The 19205-nt window shown below is 41.1% G+C and overlaps 1 protein-coding gene across 1 annotated transcript in view; it reads left to right on the top strand.

Annotated features, from left to right (window-relative positions):
- Window positions 1–428: 428 nt before the first annotated feature.
- The window catches only part of lats2 (large tumor suppressor kinase 2), a 30512-nt gene continuing 11735 nt past the window's right edge, over window positions 429–19205 (top strand). The window contains exons 1-2 of the mRNA XM_044132021.1: window positions 429–659; window positions 8830–9510. Coding sequence (XP_043987956.1) covers window positions 9178–9510 — 333 coding nt within the window. The 5' untranslated portion in view covers window positions 429–659; window positions 8830–9177. The remainder of the gene's footprint in view (window positions 660–8829; window positions 9511–19205) is intronic.

The raw sequence follows: 19205 nt of genomic DNA, 5'->3' as shown, positions 1-19205 counted from the left end.
TTATAGAGGTGTAAATTTTAATCCAAGTTCAAGGTAAAACTCAGTCCAGTAATTCATTTAAAAATAAGATTTGTGTTTTTTAACTCCCAAAATGACAATTTTTCTATGCCAATGTAGAAAATTTAAATATTTTTATTTTAGCAATTTCAAAGTACATTTGAAATATATATATATGAAAATCTGAAATAGAACCCAGTAGAAAACCAAATATCTTAAAAATAAGTAGTAATATTTTTCACCGAACTATCTACTCACATTTTACAACATTTCCCTTTTATTATTACTCTGCTTAAAACGTTTCTACGTTTCAAATATCACTACGCCGTATCTGGCTGGATTGTGATTTAACGACGGCAAATCATAGGCGGAGTGAATGTTTCTCCTAATACACGATCTCTTCTCCGGTGCTGACGTGCGTTGGTCCGTCACGTGACCTGTGGAATGTTAACAATGCAGCGAGTGTCCAACTTTGTGCTGCATTTCTGATCCTGCCTGGAGTCTAGGCAGAAAATGGAGGCTCATTTCATCATATTTAGCCCGCTGCTCCGTCTTCGCCGACCTCCTCCACTCTGTGTTCGCACTTAACGGCCTTCAAAAGTCGACTTTTAACGGAATTTGCACCCCAGTCTTGACTTTTTCCTTATTCCTTCTATCACATGGTAAGTTGAGAGTTACTTTTTCAGGGAAGGGGAGTGGTGGTGTGACATATTTCGCGACTCGTTGCTAAAGTAATGCCTTCGTTGAGGATGTGGTACGGTTTAAGAATGTTAAACGTGTTTTCAGTGAGTTTTAAGCCCGTTTGGGGGCTACCAGAACAGCCTCCATTTTTTTTTCCAGCACTGGAATGTGTTGCTTCGCTCAGCCCCCTGTCTTCCCCCTCCAGCCCTGCCTGGGGTACAGTTAAGAAGGCTACGGGGCTTCCTAAAACCTTTCATATCTAGGGTACCGAAGGCTAAAACAAACCCATTAACACCGTTTTGTAACTTCTTTTTCTTTTTTTTTTTTAAAGAAAGTCCGGGAGACAAATGTAGAGCTTACAGCAAAGTATAAACAGTTTTAATGAACAATCTATATGCAAAATGTTAAATATCAAATCTTCCTTCAATCTCTGTTTAGCTTTAACTTAATGCTACCTTCAAACGAACATGACACCTCACTGGACTAAAACAACTTCACGTAATTGTAATTCTAAATTTTTTTATTATTATTTTTATTTATTTTAATTTTTTTTTGAGCCAGTAGTTGTATTGTGTAGTCTTCTCCCACTCAGACATGTTGTATTGGTGTTTAAGGGAGCTGGTTCGTGTCACATCTGTACTTGTTGGAGCTGAGCAGCAGTAGAGTGCCTCTGCAGCAGCTTCCACTGAGGTTTACAGGTAGCCTGTCGGGGAGCATCCACAGGAATCACTGAGCTCTTACGTGTTTACATACGGAGGCTGAGGCTGCCTCTGCTCAGATGTGTATTGTGAAATTGGGACTGAAACTTAAACAATCAATCAGTCCCTACTGGCTCTCAAGCTTTTTTTTTTTTTTTTATACAGTTACCATCCCTATAATAACTGCATTTCAAAGCAATAGTATTATAACTGTCTTTGCCAGTTTGGTGCATCTTTTATCATAACAATTAGACTTTTCCTGGCATGTACTGATGTTTGGTTTGAGGTTCAACTTGTCACATACTTTTTCTTTTCTTTGTAGATGTGATTTTTATTTATTTTTTTAATACATTTATCTAATTTTTACTTATTTCAACGTATGTCTCGGTGGTTGTTTTGTTTACATTTTTGAAATGGCAGTCGTGTGTCAACGCCACTGGAGGGACACTTGGTCCAATCCGATCTCTTAACAGGCGGATTGGTGCATCTCTTGTTACCGTTTTCACTGCATGATGGGTCGCAAGATGCTGTTTTTCTTTTATTTGTCCAAGTTTAAAGTTTTGACGATAATCTGACGAACCCAGAATTCCACGTGAGGAGATGCTGCCATCTTTAAATTTGTTCCCATCCATTTTCTTCTGCTTATCCAGGGTCCGGTCGCCAGGGTAGCAGCTTAAGAATTATTTTAATTTATTTATTTTTTTGCTGACCCCAACTTCAAAATCCATCATGGCTACCTTTTAAAATAGTTAATTTTATTTTTCACCCAGCAACACATATACAAACTGCACCAACCTCCTGTAGTGAGCATGTTGCTCCATCGTTTAAATGTACCAAATGCAGAGAAATGCGTTATTAGCTTGAATCGGTAACTGCAGCTAGCTTTGCTACTGAGTGGATTTGTCAAAACGTTCTAAGTAGATCTGGACCACAGCGAATTGATTGCTAGATTTAAGTTCTGACGACGACCCAAGTACAACCAGTGGGCTCCTGCAACACAGCTTGAGAACCAAAACGTTGGTTTAATTCTCTGTGTTTGTATCATGAGGTGAACACGACGTGTCCACATCTGTCTGCTCTGCTTGGTTGTTTCTGTCTTCTTCACATCCCACAATGCAACAGAAGCAGAGATCCTGGAAATGATCTTGTTTTAATATTTTTGACAGCCTTGCAGGTTCTTAAATATTTGGACTGAGACGGCAGTTTTTATCTTTTTTTTTTTTTTTCTTTTGACTACGTCAAGACATCCACTTGTTTTAGCTTTGTGAGTTTTAACCAATTACAGCATAGGTTTCAAACTCCAGTCCTGGAGTGCCGCCGTCCTGCAACATTTAGATGTGTCTCTGCTGCAGCACACCTGAGTAGAATAATTAGGTCATTAAGGCTCTGGAGAACTGATCTACACAAGGAGGAGATAAATAAAACATTTCATTCCAGTGGTTTGTACCTGTGGCACATCTGAAAACTGCAGGACAGCGGCTGGAGGACTGGAGTTTAACACGCTAATTTACAGCCAAAGCTTCTTTGACTAACATTGACACCTAAGTGGCAACTATGTAAACTGCAACAAAAGTGGAATCATGGGGAGTTTGTTTTGTGGGCTTGTTGTTTAAAAAAAGAAAAAAAAGAGTTGTCACTATGTTACTGTAATTATTTGAGAAAAGACTCAAGGTATCATTTTATGTGATGATGAGCTTTGTGGATATGTTTCTTTTCCCTCTCGCCTGCATCCAGGTTGAAGTTATTTTTAATATCCGTTCGTTATTTCTCGCTCTTTGCTAAGTTTGAGGGTCTGTATTTTGGTCAGCAGCACAGGACGTCCCATGGTTGCGGCGTGGTATTTTACTTGTAGTTACTCGTGGAATGGAATGCTCATCGCTCGGACACGGCACTTAAAGCATCGCAGGAATGGAGACAAGAGATCCTGGAGATGGGGAGGGAGGGAGGGAGAGAGTGAGGGGCATTTATACCGCTTAGCCCCAGATTACTCCACCACACGGCCATATCTGAGGTGGAGACAGAAAAAAAAAAAAGAATAAGAAGATTTTTTTTGTTTGTCCAGAGTTTATCTGTACAAACAGTGAGGGCAGTGTTCTTCTCAGAAACGGCCCAGAGGGATGGAGACTGCCAGGGAAGCGGAGAAGAAGGGGTGGGTGTGTGCTCTGGAGCTTTTTATGTTTGGCCGCTGCATCTGCTGGGGTTGTTGCTCCAGGCAGTGGCAGTATGGCTGATATATTTATAAAAAGGAATAATATTTTCCATGTGTCTGTGCACATTATCGCAGCGTGGAGTTTCTTTACGGTTTAGGACACTTCAGAAAACGTTTCACCACAGCCTCAGAGTTTCTGTTTCAAATATTCCAACCTGATGTTACACTGAGGTAACGTTATTTATTTATCTGTTCATCTGAATCAGGTGTGTTGAAGCAGGGAAACATCTACAGCATGCAGGACGGAGTGCCTTAACGACCAGGGTTGGTAAACACTGCTGTCATAAAAAACATTAATACGGGTAAAAGTAATAATAGAAATGAAACATGAGTTGGAATAATACCAGTATTTATTCAAAATAAACTCCTTTTCATCTGTTTTTGCTCAAGTCGTTTCAGTAAGTTTGGAAATCTCACAATCTTATTTTTTTTTAAGTGCAAAAACAAACCATCAGATAGATTTGTCATTATTTTCACTTGTTAGTTTAATTAAAGGCTTTTTTTCTCTTTTACTTTACCAGGAGTACCACGATAAACAATTTCAATGCTTCCACAAATACATGATTGTGGAAAGTAGTTCTGATTTTGCTCACTTAGCACCCAGACTCTCCACTGAAGAATTAAAAATAACTAATTTTCAACTTTAAAGCTGTTTTTATTTCACCTTCAATCACCCTAAATACAGACATTTCTCAAGAGTGGAAACGATGTTTTTTAAGAATGTCGTGTAGTTTGGTGGTGATGCACTTGGATGAAGAAGGTAATAAAACTTGCTTTGCTTTATGGTTATTAAAAAAAATGTATAGGGAGGATTCCTATGATGTTTTAAAAAGTTTAGAGAAGTACCAGTTGTGGATAAATATATAAAGAAGAAATTAAATAATATTACAATATTTTATTGCTTTTGACATATTGGCCACAGATTGTTAAAAGAAATGCAGACTTTAGACCGTCTTAAATCTGGGTTTCCATGGGAAACAACATGGTTCATAAAGATGGTTTGGTTAAGATTCTAAACAGAGGAGCAAAACTGCAAATATTTGACCTTTTATGAACCAAATAATGGAACCAAAGTTCAGATTGCTTCAAGGAATCTCCATTAAATGTAGGATTATCCAGTAATTAGACAAGTTCAAGTGACATAGATAGGAATTAGCGCTGATCAAAGTCTGTTCACATGATGCCAGAAACCAGCTGGGACATGTTCATATAGTTCCTCTAAACCTGTCAGGCAATGTGATACTCTTATTGTTTCACAATTGGACCATACAGAAGAGACACGACTGATGTACAATCACCTGTTGTGAAATCTGCATAACAAACTAAGAAGTGTGTCTGGTAAGGTTTAATGTACTCCATCTTGTGTTAGAGTATAAATTATTAAATTAAGTGTTAATTAACTGGTATTTCATCGTCCATTTATGCATAGGTTTTCTTTTGGTTGTTTTTAAAAATGGTCAAAGTAATGAAGTGGTGGTTTTACAGCTTAAACACTTTAATAAACCCCAATATGAGCATTTATTATTACTGGCCTCTTAAATGTTGAGGATTTCCACCATCTTGATCTAATCCTTGTGATTATTCCAATGTCGAGAAACAAGAATGTCTTGATGTGGGACGTCTCCGTTCTGCCTGTGGAAATACCTCCGGCTCATCATTTATCCACACATGTCGGCGTAATAGTCAGATAAAATTCTTTGACTGCTCCACCTGTCAGCCATCTTCAGACAGAGCAAAACCCATTAAAACTAATATCATGAATGTGTCTGGGATGCTGCCAGAGGGGGATTTTTTTTATCCAGCGCTTTCTCTTTGTCTGAGATAAATCAGTTTGGCGTTTGGGAAACCAATCTGTCAGCTAGAGGGCTGGAGGAGATCATTGGTGTGAAACTCAGCCAAGTGAGTCCCGAAGAAAAGAGAGGCATTAGATTTAACAAAAGTAAAGCTATATGGGATAGTTGAGTCACTTTAAGTGAAGCTCATTAGCTTTAGATGATTTCCTTGAACACAAAAGCTTGGCTGACGAAACGTGTCTCGTATTCAGACCCAAATCACACTGATCAGTCCATCATGATGATGGTAACCTATTCCAGCATCGCTTTACAAGGCTTACTCCACTTCTGAATTCTTATCAAATACATGTTGTAAATAAAGTGTTTTTATTTTAAAATGACTCGAGTAGATGCGACAGTGCAGTTTTCAAATTCATTCCTTTATCAGGTTAACAATGGCTCTCCAAACCAACTTTCCCAGTGAGATAGGAATAACTCCTAAGCCTAGTAACTGGAGGCATTGATATTGAGTTTTCTGCTAAATATCGCAGTTTTTCTTTGTACAGCCCACAAGTTCTCAATTGGGTTCAGGTCAGGGGAGCAATGGATAAAAATCATTGTCTTTTTCAAAGATGACTTCTTCCTGTTCCACTGCTTGAAGAATGTATTGCTAAAACCTGGTAGCATGTTTGGGAGTTGATTTTGAGTCCATCTTCAACCTGAAAGTCTCCTACTAACTCGTCTTTAACAATACTAGCCTATAGCAATACCCCACCTCCACCTTGACTCAAAGTAGAGCTCTGTGCAAGTTTCTGATCCACCCAAAGGCCGTCCATCTAGTCCGTTAAGAGTCCCTCTCACCCATAAAACCTTTGAAAAATCAGTCAGATATTTCTTGGCCCAGTCTAGACCGTTCAGTTTAAGTGTCCTGTTCAGAGGCGTTGGGATTTCAGCCTTGGCCATGTGTCTGAGCTCTGAACATTTTCTAGTTATTCCACTTAAGTTGCAATTATGGAATAAGACGGAGGTGAAAGATGATGGCTTTCTGGTTGTCATCATCTTCTTAAGTCTTGGTTCTTCTCAAATCCTTGGCAGATATTTTGGGTCTTTCCTTCTCAACACATTTTCTTGGGACCCTCGTTGACTATTTGCAGCAAAATGTTTGATGGTTCTGTGATCACACTCCATTCTTAGCAATTTCAAGAGTCCTCCATCCCTTTGAGAAACTTTTAGCCCATTTTGTCTAAAGAAAAGAAGGAGCCTACTAATTATGCACCTCTTGAGTGTGTGGGGGGGTTAATATTTGCCGTGAAAATAGCTAATAAAGCCTCCAAGTAGTTGTGAAGGGTTTTTGCGCTTACGTCAGTATGACGTCACTGCGACTAGTCGACATCGACTCGACTATTATCATGATGTAGTCGACCTTAAAAAATATGTAGTCGTTCAACCCCTAGTGTCCTCATGGACCCATTGACTGTAGGGTAATAGTTAAGGGGTAAATAATCGTGCACACAGTGTAAGTTTGGTACCTCATTCAGAGTGGTGCTAACCCGGGAGTCCAATGTAAAATGGACTGGCTGTAAAACAGCTGGCTGTGGCTCTTAAAGCTCAGAGTAATGCTATTTTTTCCCTTCAATCTTTATTGGAGTGTAATGTTATAGAGCACAGTCGGGTGGTTATGTTTATTGCAAAATTACTCTTAGAACCATGTGTGGTTCTTTGCAAAGTTAGCATAACAGAACACTGTAGACCTGCTGTGAAGCTACTGCTGATTTTATCTGGTTAGAAGAGGAATCCTTTTCTGGTACTGACAGAATTTTATGTCTATTAAGGCAGCCAGAAAATATTTTTAGCCATCGTGAAGTTTGTTCTTCTGTTGTGTCCAAGTTTCAACCATGCAGCTGTTTATTAGTTTCAGATTAAACAAACTAGGGGTAGTAACCCTTCTTGATCAGCAGTAGAATATGACCTGTTCCTGATTCTGCCACCACCGTGTTTTGCAGATGGAGCAATATTCTTAGGTTTCAACAAATGTAACTGCTTCTGTTTAGGCGTATCGCCCCAAACAGATACTGTTTTATAACTAAAGATGTTGTTGTACAGTTCTAACATGCTGATTCAGCTTTGGGGAGGTTTTGTTATTAAATTATTAGAACTTTAAAGTTTTAAAATAATGTAAACTGGGTCATCCAGAATTTGAGAGCAAGTTGCTTCAAGACCTGTTGCTCCCTCTGCTGTTTATGCAAAAATGAGTTCTCCTAATTCTTGCATTGCAAGTATTTCACCTCTTTGCTAACGTGAGGCCCCTGGGCAGAAACACGTGCAGCCCTTCCACATGTCATCCCAACCGCTCCGGAGGAGTAACACTGGAGTGGCAGAATCCAGAGTGTGTTTCTTCAGATAAGGCCGTCAGGTTGTGTTTAACGTGCATAAACGCCGTGGAGCAGAACAGCCAAAAGGGGTCAGCTCTGCTGACTTGTTGTGACTCCCGGCTGGCTTGCTACGCTCTCACAGGGGTGTTCACCGATGACTGCGCTGCAGAAGTATGCAGTCACTGCAGTTCAGTTGTGCAACAAAGTCTTTATGACCGCCGATATTCCTGAATTATGCATGGACGCTTAGACACCACTGATATAGAATGTGACTCGCTGGTTTCCAGGTAACGACATATTCAACTAGTTCCCATATGGGAGTTGTGACATCATTTACGGCCCATTGCCAGCATGCCTGATGGTGCTACAGAACGTTTTTTTAGAAGAGCAGTAGATTTTTGTAAAATCAACTCTCTTTTTTTTTAAGTTTTAGTTCATTTTATAACGTTATTACCTCATCAGAAACAGTTCTAGAGTTTTGCTTTGGTACTTTCAAGCATGTTTGAGAAATCCCTTAATCTCCGTGGTAACCGTTCAGCTATGCCAAATGCCTGGGCGGCTCCGCCTTTGAGGGTGAAGCTCCTCCTCTGAGCTGCAGATTCCAAGCTACCTCCTTACAGAGTAGACATCCTCTGTGACTCCCCCACACAGTTCCTTCAGACTAGCCAGCAGCAATTAGCAAACACCTGTTGGATCTGTGTATCTGGTGGGCTCAATGTATGAGCTACTTCTCAGTAAAACATTGCTAAAGGGTTAATAGAGATGATGACTTCTTGAAGGCTGAGTTTCAGAAGGAGCAGGAGTTTTTAAAGAGACAGAAGCCCAATTTCAAGGTGATAAATGTCCTTTGTCATTTGACATAGCATTTTTCTAAGAATTGAAGGTAACATAGTTACTTGGTCATGCTATTAACTTGTACTATGTGTCTGGAAAACACATAATACTTCCCTTTTATGGCCTTTGTCTGTCTTCAGTCTCCAACACAGCATCCTTGTGTTTCAGAGACGAGCTCCTCATTTCACCGTTTGTTCAGATAGACCATAATAACCATGACGTATGACCACAGTATGCACATTCTCACTGGATCTCTTCCTCCACAGGCGCACACTGGCATCATGGTTTGGCCCTGCATTGCCCACACCCGCGCCTGCATTTCCTGGAACAAGCTGCAACCTGAGCCTTGAGGCTCCCACCATGGAATGCTTGTAGTATCCAGGATCGCCTCCGTCTGCTCCATCAGGACTTAGAAACACAGTCAGAGGGAAACGACACAAGAGGCGGGCTTCTAAATCCGGGCCTCTGCGCTGAGCTCCTGGAGGCCTTTTATCTATTTAGGTCAGCCGGGTGGAGAGGGTCCAGTTGAGCGAGTGCCAGTTGGTGTGCGGTAGTCTCCCCCGTTTTAGAGTAGGTGCCTGCCCAGGGGTGGGGGGTGGAGGGGCACTGAGGCCATGAGGCCCAAGACGTTCCCAGCTGCCCCATACGTGGGCAACACACGGCAGAGGCTCCAGGAGATCAAGGAGGGCCTGAAGCAGCCGGCCAAGCTGGTGAGCCAGGCGCTGCACGGCGGGAGGTCCGAGGGGAGCAGGGCGGCCGACTCCAAGAGCGGGAAGGACACGGCCAACCGGCAGCAGCAGCTCCGGCCGCCGCAGAAATTCAACAACTACCAGAGCGCCCTGCGAGAAATCCGCAGGTCCCTCATGCCGTTCGCCAACGAGTCGGGGGAGGCCGGAGAGGTGAACAGGCAGATGCTGCAGGAGCTCGTCAACGCTGGCTGCGACCAGGTAAGCCTGACCAGATCACATCGTTTGTCATTTATAGTGATAAATATCTTGACTTGATAAGAATTTTCATTTATCTTTGTCACAAGAAGTTCCTGGGGTTTAAAACCCCCCAACCTGTTGGGATTGTTAGTTTTGATGCTTCCTCCACTCTTTCTGGGTTTCCCCCAGTGTATTATAAGTCTGACGGGCCACCAGGCTTTACTTCTGCCCCCACCAGGCTACGCATTGCTTATTTATTAAGTCTTTTTAAAATGTTTGCATTTTTTAAGACTTTGTAGTTGGTGTTCAGATATTAATCTTTCTATCTTCCAGTAACGCATAATTATCAAGTGATATTTTTAAATTTCCTGTCAACTTTAAACATTTTTTAACTCAAAAACATGACGGGCGGCTGGATGAACGACTGCCGAAACGCCCAACCGCTGCACTTTGCAAGTTTTCTGGGGGGAACCTTGCTCTTTGTTCAATGAGAGTATCGATAGATGTCAATAAATGTGAAAATATGATTAAATGCAGTTACTATGTACTGCTTAGTGTTACAAATCACACTTCTTTATACGACTGCTGCTGTCCTAAAGAAGCAAATTACAAATAGATGAGTTTTTCAAGAGCATCATTTGTGCCATTATTGCTACATCAAGCAATCAGAGCTGTACAGTTACCTAGAAAAATGGTTAAAAAAAAATTTCTTATTGTCATGTTTATTATCACAATAGTGCTACAAAATACTGTGATAAAAACTTAAGTCCATACCAGCCACTTCTGATCCAACACCTACATGTTTGACCAAAGAGGATTTTGTTTTACTTGGCTGATTTGACACGATTACGTTCTTGGGAGATTCCTGTGCAACTTCCTGTTTTACCACCAAGGAATCAAAAGCACTTTTGTTATGAAGATGAATAGAAAATAAATCCATCTGTCTGCTGTGTGATTGAATACACAAGCCGTGTTAAAGGGGTAATTGGAGTTAGACAGACACCAATGCTGCTAACCGGATTCACACCACTTTCAACTTGGTTGACATTGACCAGTGAAACAATCCAATCTTTTCCCAATAGCAGAATCTCTATTTGTAGTGGTTGTTTGTACTGGAAAAGTCTCAAAATCAGCTATTCTCAGTGTCAGGCAAAGTATTTATAGTGAGGTCAGAGAAACCTGGAGAAAAGTCCAAAGGAAACCACGTCTTCTATGACGCACAGTTCATTAACGTAACAAGAAGTGTCTCACAGCAAAGTTAAACGCATAGGCTGCTATTTCATCTGTAGCCAAACCAATCTAATTAAAAATGTTAAACCAGCATAAGATGTGAGCTTTGTAATGTGGAAATATTTTACAGTGACTGAAGTCTCACCTTTGTAGCACCACATGGCCTCTGCACCCAATGTGAACAATCAGTGACCACTGACGGCAGGACGGCGACAAAACGTGTTTTAATGCTGTTTTATGTTTTGTTACATGAACAGTAAATGAAACTTGCCATAATCACAGGGTCCTCTGAAATCTGTTTTCCTAAATTATAATGTTTCCAGGTTCTTTTTTTTTTTCCCTAAATGCTCCTTTTTCCATTCTGTTTCTTTTAACTCAAAAAGTGTGTGAATATGAACCGATGGGGAAAAACCCTTCTACAAATCATCTCTTACATATATGACCACGGGCTTTTCGCAAGCGATGGAATGAAACTAATAACCAATATAAATACTAATCACTGTATTTAAGGAGGCGACTGAAAGGAGAAGTGGAGATGAGTACATTGCAGCAGGTGGCGGTTCGGCCTGGAAGCTCCTGTCCTCCTCCTTAGATGCAAGGCTGAAGAAGTGTGAAGTGAAGATTGTATTGCTTGTTTAGATGATATGTGACCCTGACTCACACTGCAGCTGTGTGATTAATTTGCTGCTTCTTCTGTAGAGCTGCAGCGTACATGTAAGCTAAGGGAATGTGAGAAATAAAAGAGAGGTGCGGCAGAAAGTGGTTTCAGAGCCGTAGGAGATTGTAACTGGAAGCACATCTCTGTTCGTTTGTCCTCGCGAGTGAAGAGAATCCAACTCTCTCTTGTCTTTCCTCGTGTCTTAAACCTGTACCAACAGACAACAAATTCCACATTTACTGTCATTAATTTTTCACAAATTCCACTTAACACGCTCGAAAAGGAGTAGGAAGAAGTAAGAAACGTATGAACTCCTACCCCATAAAATCGTACCATATGTTCAGATGGACAATCATTGTCTTCTAAACATTGGGTTGAGCCTAGATTATTTTATTTCTTTGTTATTGGAGGATGTTGCTGTCTCATAGTTACCAGTTGTGTGGAGAGGAGAGCTGAGCCGACCCGTACCTAGCTAGGAAACAACAATTAAAAGGGTTTGCAGTGGACAAAATACTTTAGTAATGGCTATACAGTGATCCCTCGCCACTTCGCGGTTCACTTATCGCGGATTCGCTATTTCGCGGATTTTCATAATGCATTTTTTTTTTTTTTGGTGCATTGTGCTCTGCATTCTGATTCGCTAAAAACTCACTCCCGCTTCTTGTATCAAAACATGCTACGAATTGTGCTATCATTTTGTCGTCTCGTGCAGTTATGTGTACGTACATAAAACAGCTTGGCAAATTTACATTAAGTTGGCCAAATTATCTTGTAATTTCGAACATCTCCTAAACCCATAATGTCGACGAAACGGCCTGGACCGACAAAAGCACCTTGCTAATTGTAAAAAAAAAAAAAGTTTTCTATTTCGCGGATTTCACTTATCGCGGGTCATTTTCGGAACGTAACCCCCGCGATAAACGAGGGATTACTGTATAGATTTTTTAAAAATTTGTTCTCTACCCTCTTTGTTCTAGTTCCAGTAAACTTCTTCTTAATGACAGTAGATTTGCCCAAGCTTAGGCGAGTATCTACTTCCTTGCAGCCATTCCCTGACGTGGGAGCTCTCTCCATTATTTAATTAGTGTATTCTCTTCTTTGTCCCATTTTGAAACGAGAAGCATCTCTTTTGGGGAACTGGGAAGTCCCAGAGTTCTTTCTGCGACCTGGTTTAGAGTTAATAGATGAGACCTACAGTTACTGGTGGAGCACCTTGAATTTTTCTGGCAAAGTCATTTCCATCACTGGTAATGTCAGGTGCAGCTAGCAGCTACCTAAATGACGTTGGCTCCTGAATTATGGAGTTGGGGTGAAGTAAAATCCCACAGATGGGGTTAAATTACCCAGAGGTCAACAAGTTGCCTGGAACCTCTGTCTCGGTGGGGTGTCTTGCAGTTTGCTGTAAATCAGTCAGTAAGATTCAAAGCCAAAACTAGTGGGCCAATAGACAAATTGAAGTTCTGCCTCAAGTAAAAACCTGCGGAGTGACTGCCAGCTTTTAAGCACAACTCCCAAATCTGAAGCTGTGTTTAATCATTCAGATTTTTAGAGGGTTTTTTTTTCTTTCTTTCTTTCTTCAGTCAGGCATTCTCCAAAAAGAAACACTTGAGCGCTCTGTGCTCTTAGACACGACACAATACAAGCCCCCCCTGCCAAGCGCATAGCGATTCGGTTACGTAACACGTGTTGAAATATTGAAACATCAGGTGGGTTTCTCAACGGGGCTGTTTGGCATTCGTCCCCACCGCTGTGCGTCCGACTTGAAGAAGTGGAGCATGCCGGTGAACCTGAGGTCTGTTTTTCACCACGGAGTTGAGTGGACGCCGTTTATTACCTTAAATTTCTATGAACCTGAGATTTTGCCTTTAATCAGGCTTCATAAGCACTGTTGAATGAGGAAGTTTGTGTTGTTTCTAGTTTCTGCACGCCTGCATGTGCATTAGGGGGAAAACTCTCAAAAGTATTCATTTTTCAGCTTTTTCTCCTTTGGAGGTGAAGAAATTGAAGCAAGTAAAGCATTTTTACAGAGTGACTAAGCTATGTAATGAAATCAGACTGTCCCAGTAAAATGCTGTTAGTCCAGTTAAGATCTGGGGCAAATGTGGTTAAAAGCCCTTGTGATCGAGCGTGGTATGTGAAAAATGCCCCCACTCAAGCCCGTCTCAGCGATACAAAGAAGAAGAAGAAGAAAAAGAGGAGCGGGCAAATTGTTCACAGCTTATCACACACAGAAAGCTGCTGTTTGTCCAGTGCTTGCTGATTGTGGGACCTTTCCTCTGCGTCTTTATTCCCACATCTGGACTAGGTGCTTTTCATTTTAAAAAGTGTTGTTTTGTTATTGTTGTTTTTGTTTTTCTTGGATTTTAGGATATCAAGAGGCCCACAGCTGTTTAAAAAAAATAATAATAAAATGTTTTTCTTGTTTTTGATTAGCAGAAACTGTGAGCTGGTAGGAAAATCACTAGTATCCCAGAGGGATGGTAGGTGATTAAATTTTTTTTCAGCCTGAAATTTGCAGAAATTCCTCAGTAGTTGTTATGTCCTGTTTTTGAATCAAAACCTGGAGCAGGATTTTGAAGACATTCTCCTTATTGCCACTATAAGCTTGTGTCATGACATATTTTTGCTCTGGAAATGTTGATAGACGCAACTAGTAAAAAAACAATTGGATGCATCACAATTTTTCATAGTCAACATCTAGAAAGGCTGAGTCGCACTTGTGAATGTTTGTGTTTAGCGCGTGTGAGCCCAGACCGTGGTTTGGCGTTTATGGAATATGTTTCTGATTAAATGAGCTCTCTGATTTGATACCAGTGCAAGAGCACCTGTGAAATCGTCCAGTTTGTGTGAACGGTGGCTCAAGGTGCACGACCAGGTGATGCCATGCGAGGGCAATGCTGGAAGATGGGGTCGGCGCTGTTGGCGCGCGCCACTGTGCGTCCAGTTCAACGTGTCTGCTATAAACCTAGCTTAAACCAGTGTTGTAGAACTCGAGACCGGTTTTGGTCTCGAGAGCATTTTCTGATGGTCTTGTCTCGGTCTCGGGCGCTGAGGACTCTGGATTTTATTTCAAGACCGCAAGCAGTGAGTTGAACCTCCCCTGGGATTGATCAACCTCTCGCTAACTGGCTGCTATTCTATGGGAGCATGTTCCTCCTGTCTGTACGTCGCCAATAAAATGGGTAAAAAACATTTAATGTATGAACTGATTTTCCATAATTTAGCTGATGTACATAATGTTCAGTGTTTTTGGGGGGGTTTTGTCACCAACTGTATGTGTAAAACGTGCTTCGTGAGCTGAGGAGCGATCAGAAACGGCACAGAACAGATTTGAGGCGAGGCAGGCAGTTCTCCTGCCTCATGGCAGGGGGCGCTCATGATCCCAGACATTGAGACTCCACAACTGCAGAGTAAGAGACGGTAAGCTTACTCTGCCTACTGGCCATACAGAAGAGTCAAGTACAGCGATATATTTATAGTTTTCTCCTCTTACCACATAAAACCATACTACTGCAGCAGACTGAATGTTCTGCTCTTTGTGTGGGAAATAATTTTTTTCTTTTTTTTTGTGGCGTTGTTGTCAGTTGCTATGGCAACAAGTCTGCACGTAGCTGCGCTTATACAGAGAGCGAGACAGTGGACCGTGGAGCACAGCACGAAATGAATAATATCTACATGTCCAAGTTTGACTGAGTTAACGGAATTATTCTACGCGGCAGCGCGGCTTTTCATGACGTGCTAAAGAACAGTATTTTTGCCCTCCAGCGTTGTCCGTATCTGTGAAGTTTCCTTATGTAAACAATAACATGCAGGGGGTCTATATTTGTAAATCTGATTATGGTTAAGTCAGTGCCTCACCAGCTTTGCACGTCACCGCTGTATTGCTATGTTTAATGGTGCAGACAGTGGTGATTTCTGACATGAATAATATGGGCATATGCCCAGGGCGTTATCTTTTTAGATGAGCAGAACAAAGAGTTTGTTCTGCTTTTAATATTGGTTAAATTTATTTCAGCTTTAAGTATTTAATATCTCTGTGTTTTTATGGAAATGTGAATCTTTCAGATTGATTTGATTAGCAATTTTGATAATATTTCACATTTTATTGTGTCATGTAGCGCTGGTCTTGGTCTTGACTCGGTTTTGGACCCTAAAAGTCTTGGTCTTGAAACACTCTGGTCTTGGTCCTATCTTGGTCTTGGGAGGTCTGGACTACAACACTGACTTAAACCTAGCTTAATGGTGCTATTGAAATGAAGTCATGACCAGGTGCTGGTAACACCTGACATGTAATCCATGCATAAAAATAAACCAAAACAAATAACTTCAGATATTAACTTGGGTGTAATAATGTAAAACAACAGAGAGAAAAAGTATTGGACACGCATAGAAAAAGTTATGGAAAGCCAAGACACCAGCTGAAATCTATCGGCAATCAGAAATGTTATCTTTAACATTTATTTTTCAAAAATCGTACAACAAAAATGCACTGACTTTACTCAAACTGCCTGCTGAGGACAAAATGCCAAGTTTTGGCAGAAGTGTGTATCTTTGTTTCAGCCAGCTTACCTGCAGTGTGTATCAGGATAGTCCTAAGTTACTATCATTATTTATCATTATCATTATCATTTATCATTAAAATAAATAAATAAAAATCAACCAAACCAAAATTACGTTCGATTAGTTTAACTTTGTAAAATAGTAACTCTACAAAACTTTACTACATTTGGACGCTGGGACCCAACCGATGCCTAGCTGGTTCTGCTATTTGTTTTATAGTGATGGCAACGTGTGTGTGTGTGTGTGTGTGTATATATATATATATATATATATATATATATATATATATATATATATATATATATATATATATATATATATACACATATTTAATTGTTGTTTTTTTTTGTTGTTTTTTTACAAAACTCATACTGCCGTTACATTTTGTCCCTGAACTCGGCCTTTTTAAAGGAACCACACACTCATCTGTCGTATCACCTACTCCACATTATTGCTTATCCAGCATTTCAGTCGCTCGTCCGCACAGAGAGCGTGTTGGTTCCATTTCCTCTGCCGCTCGCACTCGCTAGCTGACCTCCATTACCGCCACGATTGTGAATGGAGCAGAGCAGGTCCGACCCAGTCAGTCCAAACAGGAAGAGAATATTCAATGGCAGCAGGGTGGAACAGTTCCTCCTGCTCCGGTCCGGTCACCACCCAACATGTCGCCTCTCCTCCTCTTCCTCTGTCTGTCAGACGCCACCGCGGGGTGTTTGGCTCTGTTTTTTCCTGTGGACCGGTGTCTCTTGGATTGTTTTGTAGATGTTTCTTTTTTAAGACGGCTCAACAAAAAGAAATATGAAGGAGAAAACTCAAAATCCTTTCAGCCAACGCTCTAAAATGTCAGGAAACAACGGTGTCAGGCTGTCACAGTACTTACTGAAAGTGTATATTTTAATCTAATTGATTTCATTTAAAGCACACCAGTAGTAAATATATGGAGTTCTATCAAATTAAATTGATTTTTTTCTGTGGAACGACTCCAACTTATTTAAGGTTATAGAGCGAATCAGAAATATTTGCCGACAACCTGATTTTATCGATGGAGTTTTCTGGTTTCTAAACTTTTTTGTTTGTTTTGTTTTTGGCTCTAATGGCCTTTATTTGAAAGTAGCTTGACAGGGAATAAGGTATTGAGAGAGGAGGAAGACATGTGGGAAAGGTCATCAGGGCGGGAATCGAACCCGTGACGTCTGCTTCGAGGACTGAAGCCTCCATATGTAGGTTGTGCTTTACCCCTTCAGCACCCCGGGTCGCCATAGCGATGTCAACCCACCCAAGAACTACCGTCATTTTTTGACAAGCGTGTTTTACAGCTTCTACTTGTTTCGATTTTGAATTCAAATCAACTCACAGGAGGAATGGTTGAAATAAGAGCCGGTTGTTTTTTTAGATCATTTGTTTTTTTTTTTTTTTTTTTTTTTTTTAAGGAAGCAAGTGAGTGGAGTAAAAAAAACATGATAAAATTGAAAAACTAATTTTGGATTAAAAAAAAAAGTGAGCCTTTGTTTTGAAGCCATATTACCAGAACATGCAGCTTGGGAAGCTCAAACAGGTTCAGTGCTGACTGTTTGCAAAGGCCACTTCAGGAGTGCTGCTCATTTTCCTTGGTGCAAATTGTCTGTACCCAGTGGCTTTCAGTGCATTTTAAGATACACTTGGTGTTTGAAATATTAAATTAAGTAGTCATAAGCATCTTTAGAAGGGGGGCTATAGTATTAGTGGATTTCAGGTATTTACAGGCGGCCGTGGTGCTTTAGCCCAACAATACCAGGGGTCCATCTTCCTCTTTCTTCTGATTTCTGACCTGAAAGTATCAAATAATCACCTGCTTTTCACGTTCTTACTGTGCAATAATATGACATTTGTGATTGGTGTCTGTTCCTGTTGGATGTTTTTGTGACCAGAAACATTTCCAAACAGAAAATTGTGTTTTTCTTGACAGCGGATTAACGCTGTGCTTTATAACGCGAAATTAAAAATGCCAAAAGTTTTACAGTCGGATCCACAGAAGAACGGTCCGTCAGTTTTCTACTCTGGACGATGTGTGAGTGTAATCCTCCATCTTGCTCACTTCTTCTTCAGATGGCCCTTTGTTTTTCAGCCCATCTCCTATCAGCGCTTCTCGTCTTTCCTGCCTTTTCCCAGCTGCAGATTACATACCAATGTGGCATGTTACATAACCTTTTTTTTTTTTTTTTTCTTTTATATATATATATATAAGGAGGAAATGTTTTTGAGAGGGAGTAGGAGGTGGGGTGGCATGCCAGGCATCAAAATGACAAGAAAATCCAGGAAGTGAAACGAAGGGAAGCTTTTGATGACTTTTGTACATTTTCTTCCCTGACCTTCGGGATGAACTTCGGCCCCCGACAGGAATCTGGTTCGTCACTAAGCACATAAAGGCGTTCGACGTGTGATTCAACATTATCTTTTTTTACATAACAATGAGGCCAACGGGACGTGACTTTAGGGTGGGCGGCTCGTCATATGTTTGGATGTTTGCACAGAGGATGAGGCATCCCTGGACTCACCCTGTCATAACATGCAATGCCTTAAATATCTCTTTGCACATGGTTCAATAATGAGGAAGACAGGGTGGACCGCACCATTTGGACTCCTGATTACCATTCATGTGGCTTTGATTTCTGGGGTCAAGTCTGATCTGGGTCAGCAATGAGGCTTGAAAATCAAGAATACTCTGGGAAATGTTTTCCAGAGGGGAAAACACTTGGGATTGATGCATCTATCTGCCACTGCAGCTTGGGCATCTTTTGGTAGAAATTGCAGGCCAGCGTTTGGGATAAGTCGGCGGTTTGCGGCTCTCGGACTGTTATGACAAGGGTGCAAAATGCGGCCTGGTTATTTTCAAAATGAGAACAAGAGAGAAAGAGAGAGTCTGTCCAGATCGGAAATAGCTCAAATTCCTGCTTCCTGTGCCGAGACACATCTGTCGCCATGACGACCAGGGTCAGGAGACCCTCCCACATCCAGAGGGGGTGGAGGGAGGGAAAGAGGGGCCGTCATGCTGGTTCTACTAAACCTGGACCTGATTAAAGTCAGATCACAGATTATGGAATATATGAAGGTCTGAACATTTCAGATGTGGTGGAAAGACGGAGGATGACAAAAGCAGACAGACATGTTTTGGTTCTTGTGAGGATCCAGTCCATCTGTGCACTGTCTGTGTTCAGGATGGTGCTTCACTGATGCCCCCTGTTGACACGAATAAAAAGGATTTCACAGGAAACTGGTGTTACACTGAGAG

The sequence above is a fragment of the Gambusia affinis genome, linkage group LG11 (genome assembly GCF_019740435.1).
Source record: "Gambusia affinis linkage group LG11, SWU_Gaff_1.0, whole genome shotgun sequence".
NCBI classification, from domain to species: Eukaryota; Metazoa; Chordata; class Actinopteri; order Cyprinodontiformes; family Poeciliidae; genus Gambusia; species Gambusia affinis.
This window is presented reverse-complemented; position numbering and strand designations above follow the sequence as displayed.